Here is a 7,500-nt window from a genome sequence, read left to right on the forward strand (position 1 = left end):
AAATTGTAAATGTAAATGAATGTTGAAAGAAACCCAAGTTGTGAATGGAGATATTAGTCCAAAGCCTTCATATCAGCAGTCTTAATCACATTTTCATTCAGTTTCAAACTTTGGGTTCTTTTGGAAATTGTCTTCATATATTCCACATTTTTCTTTCTAGAGCCATGAATCTCGTTTGGCTGACATGGCTGAGGAGAGGACAAGAAGACAGGAGGAAAAGGCAGCAAAGGAAATGGCAGCTCAGGAGAGAAGAAAAGCTCTTGAAGCAGAGAGGCAGGTAAGACAAAAGAAAGAAAGGAATGAAAAAAGGAAATGTCTAACTCAATAAAACTTTTCTGTATTTTTTGTGTCTAAGAGTTAGTATTCCAACTGAATATTGGAAACTAAGTAGGATGTTTTTGTCCAATAGTCAGTTACATTTATGCATAATTACCATGTCTTGTATCCTAAGGCTCGTATGGCTGAACTTTGTGAGAAGCGGAGAAGACGATGTGAGCGCATTGATCGGAAACAGGCTGAGCGGCGAGAGGAATTGCTGGAACAGGCAAGAGAGAAAGCAAGAGACCGAGAAGAGAGATTGTCTGCACTTCAGCAAGTAAGCATTATGTGCTCAACTTCATATGATTGTATATTTTTTTGAAGACTGATAAACGTTTATAATGTTAACCCCTGTTATCTAACAGGGATGTACTTTATAGAAAGGTAGATAGTAGATCTTTTCTTCCAGTCTTCCTGTCTTGTCCATTACCCACCTTATCTTGTATTGAAACTTAATTCAGTAATACCTATCACCATCTCATCATAATTTTTTACTCTGTGATAGTAATTCTAATTATTTATGTTACAAATGTGGATCTCCTTCTGAGTTTGATGGAGTGGGCTGAGTGTTAGTTTGAAATGTTGGTTAAAGGGTTTATTTCACAAACAAATCTGGTCCCATCACCATATGGTTAAGTAAATCCTAATTTTATTTAGAAAGGAATCTGTTACTCCAGATAGTACTTGCTCTCGTTATGTTTTTCTCAATGAAACTATCAAGCTCATTTGATAGGGAGACAGCATGTTTTCAGCTGAGGACAGAGGTTGGATGTCATAGGACAGAGGAAAAGTGTGCTAGCCTGGTAGGGGCTTAATAAAAAAAGGTTTCCTATTTGTAAATGTCAGAACAACAAAATGTCAGATAAGTAGATGTCAGGTATCAAAGGTTATCTGGACTTATTTTATCACCTTGGAATTGTTTAGTTTGCCTTCATCAATACCTTCTCATCCTCTCTAGGCACAACAAGCGAAGGAGACGGAATTAGTGAAGAAGATCCAGCAGAAGCAAGAGGAGTCAGCTCGAAGGCATGAGGAAAATATCGAGCAGATCCGTCAGCGGGCACTTGAGTCTTCCATCATGAAGTATTCCAGAGGCTGTGATGATGCACCCAAACTCATCAGGTAGAGACAGACAGACAGACAGACAGACAGACAGACAGACAGACAGACAGACAGACAGACAGACAGACAGACAGACAGACAGACAGACAGACATAGAAAGGTGTGTGTGTGTGTGTGTGTGTGTGTGTGTGTGTGTGTGTGTGTGTGTGTGTGTGTGTGTGTGTGTGTGTGTGTGTGTGTGTGTGTGTGTGTGTGTATGTGTGTGCATGTGTGTGCACGTATGTGTGTGTATATTTTACACTTTAGGGAAAACTAATACTAACCCCTTTTTTTCTTATAGGTATGAAACCAAAAAACTTTGCACTCTCTGTAACTCTCTGATAACGAGTGAAGTATACCTGTTGAGTCACCTACGTGGCCGACACCACCAAGAGGCCCTAAGAGCACTTCATCAGGGTGGCGATATCTCCAATGAGGACAGTGAAACTTATAATCTCAAGCACATCATAGATGCTCCTGCCAATATTGATGACCCACAGGTAAATTGGTTGATTCCGAGGAACAAGTGATCTCCTGTAAAGTATGTGGCAAAATTTTGTGTATGCATTGGATTATTCAGTCAGTCAGTTCATCCATCTATGAATCGACCCATCCATCCATCCATCCATCCATCCATCCATCCATCCATCCATCCATCCATCCATCCATCCATCCATCCATCCATCCATCCATCCATCCATCCACTCATTTACCCATGTATTAATCCACTCATCTGTCCACCCATTCATTAATCAACTAATTAGTCAATTTATCCATCAGTCTATCCTGCCATCCAGCTATGTAATATAATGATTCTTATTTACAGGTCACAAGAGACAAAGAAAGACAAAAAGCCTTGAAGCGAAGATGCAAAAAAATCCGCACTCGGATGACAACAAGAGGCAAGGAGTATGAGACTACCTTCAAGCCAGCAACGTTGAAGGACTCCCCCAACAAGTTACGCATAATGAAGGCCTTGCAACAAATTGTCAAGCTCGTTGCAAACCAGGGATCTGGGCCATGGCTCACTGCTGATTTGACTGCCTTAGACAGACCGCTGTTGGAGCTCCTGAGAATACTAGAGAAGAAAGAGAAGCTTGATCAGGCAATGTTCAGTGCACAAAATGGGTTTGTAAAATTGAATTCAGTTCTGAAAGTGATACTCGATGCCACAGAACAGAGACCCTGTGTATTACCTGCCAAATCCCTTGGGTTCTGTGGACGTGTGCTGCTGGGCGCCTGCAGGAACAATCCAGACAATTGCCGCTATGTCTTATACTCTAATTTGGCGGGGACTCTAATTGATTATCTCATGCAGCGACTGAATGAATTAGTAATTGAAACGACAAGAGTGGGAAGCAATGGCAGTATAAACACTATTGTTAATCTTCCTTCTGATGCTGCAATTGGTGCAATGTTTGAGGTGAGTTTAATGTGCAAATCCTTATTGCTGTTTAGTTTACTAGATTTACATACTCTTATATTCATCTTGAGATTTATTCTGTTTTTATGTTTCATAGTACTTGTGTTGTGTATAAAAAAAACTTAGATCAGAAGGCATTATAAGTCTTTGAAATCTATCTTTAAATAAACATAGTTATAGTGCAGAAACTGATTCAACTGAATCATAGAGAAATAAGCTTTTGATGTGTAATCCTTCATAATTTTGGACTCCTATGGACACTCAGGTCCTTGCGGAGATGGCACAGGTGCTGTGTGACTCTGACTTGAAGTCTGGTTTGTCGTCGCAAGATCAGTCTCGGAAGGATCAGGCAGAAACTACATGGCTAAGAATACAGGTAAGTTAACCATGTAATTAGTAAATCTTTTGTGAAATAAACTGTTTCATTTTTTGTTTTTTCCTTTTTTGTTACTTATTTATTGACAGTATGCTTCCTGTTTATTTATATATATATATAATATATATAATATATATATATATATATATATATATATATATATATATATATATATATATATATATATATGTATATATTTGTATATATATGTATATATATGTATATGTATATGTATATGTATATGTATATGTATATGTATATGTATATGTATATATATGTATATATGTATATATGTATATATGTATATATATATATATTATATATATATATATATTATATATATATGTATATGTGTATATATATATATATATATATATATATATATATATATATATATATATATATATATATATATATATATATATATTTAATTGAAGTTTTGTGTGATGTGATTATTTTTTTGAGACAGAGCTACTAAAATATTGTATGGTCTTGAATCTTCCTAATGATCCTTCCATTGCACAGGATGTAGTAAGCTACTGTGTCAGTGTGGGACTGGCAGACAAAATCTCATGGTACTTCAGCCATGTACAGGGACCTCTGGACAACGATGTCGGTGTTGTAGAGATTATACTTGCTGCTATGAGGCACATCTCTGCACTTGCAAAGTGCCTCTCCTTCAGGTAATTTCATTAACTATAGTGATGCTGTTTTTAGCCAGCCTGTATAAGCAAACATAATATTACTTGCATGTACGGGAGGATGGCTAAAATGATATTTCATTTTGTGGGAATATTGAAGTGTTTATATAAGAAAAATGTTAATAGAAAGCATGATTGGGTACTCAAGCACTATCTAGCATCCCCTATCTCTTGCCAGCCATCGTTATTCAGTGCCTGAGGAATGTCTGTTGACTGCAGTATCAATAGTTTTTTTTTCATTTCTGTACCATTATCAACTATTTTTTAAAAAGTTTCCTATTTTGATTTGTCAGAAATTACCCACATGTGTTTGTTGCATTGTATCCTGTAGCCTACTGTGAAAGGGTTTAGGCTGCACCTTTTTGATTATGGGTGCTTCTCAGTAATCATTCATTGTAAATAATACATTGTCTCCTTCACAGTTCGATATATGTTCGTTACATAAAAATTTTATTTTTATCAAATATCTAAATTTTTACTTTGTCATCACCTGTCAGGTCACTGCCTGACGACCCAACACAGCTGATTGGCACTTTGCACGTGACTGATGCATGCGGAGTTGTAAGTCTCCTGTATGGCCTGCTTTTGCATCAGGGAGGTAGATCATCTATGGCACAGGCTCCAGCGAAGCTATCGAAGATGACAGAAGCGCTTACCATCGAAGCCACAACCTTACTGCACCAGCTAGCATCACTGGATCTGAACATGTTTCAGGTAGGGAGGGGTAGGGGGAGTAGGAATGTGGATGAGGATGTGAAAGAATGAAAGGATGTGAAGGATTGAATTTTTGTGGAGGGAGTAGTAAACAAAGGCTTGAAGTGTTGTCTGAAGATGATGATAGTAAGGTGGGGATGTCCATTCACTTCCAAGCAGTAAATATGTTGCAATATTCTCCTAGGTATTTCAAGAATATTTTTCCTTTTTGAGTATTTTGAGGATATTGCTTAGAAAAGTAACTTTGTGAATTACCTGAAAGAAAGTGAAAAAAACAACTTAATGTCCTGTAACCCTCCACAGAGACAGATGTAATGATGTGTGATAATCCTTGTGCTATCATAGTTTGAATTATTGCATTTCTAGCATGTTGTATATACTGTCTTTCATATCTTGTCATTTTCCCCCATGATTGTTTATTTTTAAAAGAGATGAAAATGTTTATAACAGGTGGTAATACATGAAAGTAGTATGGATGAGGAGATTTTACAGAATAGTCTAATAAAACCAAAATTTTATTGCTCTACATGTTGATTTTATTGTTATGTTTTTCCTTTTGTTTCTACAGGGAATTTTGGGCAGTGAGGGCATATCCCTCGAGTTGCGTCATATTGCCAGCTACCTCCTTTGGTACTGCTCCCATTGGCCATGTGATGATATTCTGCACAATGTTATACCTTTAGTGGGATTCTTTGCAGTTAACAACAAAGAAAATCAAGTATGTAGAAATTCTTAAAAGAAAATATTTCTTTTTTTCATATTTTGATATTTTATGGGTTTTGAGAGGTGATTTCGTACATTTATAATTTTGTAACCTAATTATTAAAGAGATATGGTTATAAATTTGCATTTTTGATCAGGTACATTCCATATTATGATTTAGGATTTCAAGAACAACCAGATCTTTAAGCAAAGAAGGCAACAGTAGAAATGAGCAACGTTTCTCAATGTGTTCCTCTTCCTAGATGGTCATCCAGAGTGGAGAGATGCCGAGCGTGTTGCAGCAGTTGTGCAATCTCCCGTGGCAATACTTCAGTGAACCCCGCCTTACAGCCGTGCTCTTCCCAACTCTCCTTGCGTGTAGCCTGGGCAACCATGACAACATGCTCATACTGCAGCAAGAAATGAGTTTCCAGGTTTGTAGCTTGTCAAGTTTAGTGTACTGTTTATGGAAAGTAGTGATAGTTGTTAATTGGATGTATGGATTCGTGATTGTATGGAAATAAGAATGGACCGATTGACTGTCTCACCTTTACCACATTCCTTGTATTTTCAGAAAGAGGAGATTTTATATCTGTTACCATTACTATTACAATTCATGTTTCTATTATATATTTTTGAAAATTCATTACTGTTAGTATTATTGATAACTGCATGATAATCCATAGATAATTCAACAGTCCTAAGTCATCAAAAATGTATTGTATTTATTGTAATGACATATGATTTATTGTTGTGTTGTCAGAAACATTATTGTACAATCTTTTTCTTAATTTTTCCTCTTTTGTTGTTATAAATTGCTTCAAGATTTGTTTTTCTCTTATGATAAAATGAAATGCTGTAGCAGTTTATGCTGTGTGTTTGCTCATTTTGTTATTATTTTTTATAAATATGTGTATATATATATTTTTTTTGCAGGTACTCGAAGACTTCCTGCACAACAGCCAAGCTTTAGACAAACCTCTTGTCCATATTCTTCGCAGAACCTATGTCCAAGGTTAAGAACGTTAGAGAATGTAGAATATTACATTTACTTGAATTTGTATCTTCTTTACAAATTTTTATCTTTGTACGACTCGTTACTTTTTTACGCGATGGATGGCTTTAATGTACATCCCTAGAAATCTCAAATAATCTCATGAAACATATGTGATTTAAACCCATAGAGACTTTTTATTTATGTGACAAAACATAATATGTGCCAGATATTTCTTTTTTCTGTTTTTGCAAGGAAACATGGACTCATCCTACACAATTGAGAAGGAATCCCTGGGATGTTGTGATATGTGGAATTATTATTCAGGAATTCCACTTTGTTAAAAGAGAGGGGGTCTATTATACAGGGATTCAATTTCATTGGGAAAGAGATCCATGTATTGCATTTTATGCTTTGCTGTATTTAGAGTAATGGTTACTCTTTAAGTAAAGAATTACATGTTTGTTTTGCTGTTTTAACCCTGAAATGGGTTGGAAATTAAATTTTCTTTTCTTTTTTTCTGCTTAAATCAGATTTTTTTGAGCTTTGTCATAAACACTTGCATTACAGGTATTTGTTAGTGATAGGCATGTAAAGGTGATAAGAAACATTCCAAAATTTCATGGAGAGAAGTATAGATTTACCAAGAGCAATAGTTTGCTACTTGCAGAATTCCTAAACATTTGTTCCTGCCATATATTACTCTCACAGATATTAACAAGTGTGCATTTATACTGTTACAGCTACAAGAGCTTAATGTTTCAATATGTTAACATAATTGACATTTACTGTTCATAGATTTACTGAAATTAAATAAATTTCAGGATTCATGGATATTATCGTTAAAGTTATTACCAAGGTAATTCCAGTGAGTGAGGATACTTTGAAATAGTAATACGACTAGTGCCATTGCGATGTACCAAGTGTATCTTGAAGCTTTTACTCTATACTGTTTACTGAACATTGCAGTCACTTAGCCAAAAATAATAGTATGTGATAATAACTAGTGAATAGAGAGGCCTTAGGCTAGGTATGTTGTTGGTTTTCACAATGTAGTTTTTACTATACATTGTTGCCTTAAGATGTTAGTCACACGGTTATTGTTATTATTATTTTGTTTTTAAGTTGCAATTTTCAGTATTTGTGAATTCCAGTAGAGTCATATTTTTGT

At 35.6% G+C, this 7,500-nt stretch overlaps 1 protein-coding gene across 1 annotated transcript in view; it reads left to right on the forward strand.

Moving 5' to 3' along the window:
• Window positions 1-7,500, forward strand: part of ssp3 (short spindle 3) — a gene marked incomplete in the record, with an annotated part of 69,811 nt that overhangs the window by 56,679 nt on the left and 5,632 nt on the right. The window contains 11 exon segments of the mRNA XM_070136459.1: window positions 161-277; window positions 452-595; window positions 1,277-1,440; window positions 1,721-1,919; window positions 2,246-2,842; window positions 3,108-3,218; window positions 3,744-3,901; window positions 4,417-4,633; window positions 5,202-5,351; window positions 5,599-5,769; window positions 6,272-7,500. The exon segment at window positions 6,272-7,500 is cut by the window's right edge and continues 5,632 nt beyond it. Coding sequence (XP_069992560.1) covers window positions 161-277; window positions 452-595; window positions 1,277-1,440; window positions 1,721-1,919; window positions 2,246-2,842; window positions 3,108-3,218; window positions 3,744-3,901; window positions 4,417-4,633; window positions 5,202-5,351; window positions 5,599-5,769; window positions 6,272-6,355 — 2,112 coding nt within the window.

Source organism: Penaeus vannamei, chromosome 22 (genome assembly GCF_042767895.1).
Source record: "Penaeus vannamei isolate JL-2024 chromosome 22, ASM4276789v1, whole genome shotgun sequence".
Taxonomy (NCBI): Eukaryota; Metazoa; Arthropoda; class Malacostraca; order Decapoda; family Penaeidae; genus Penaeus; species Penaeus vannamei.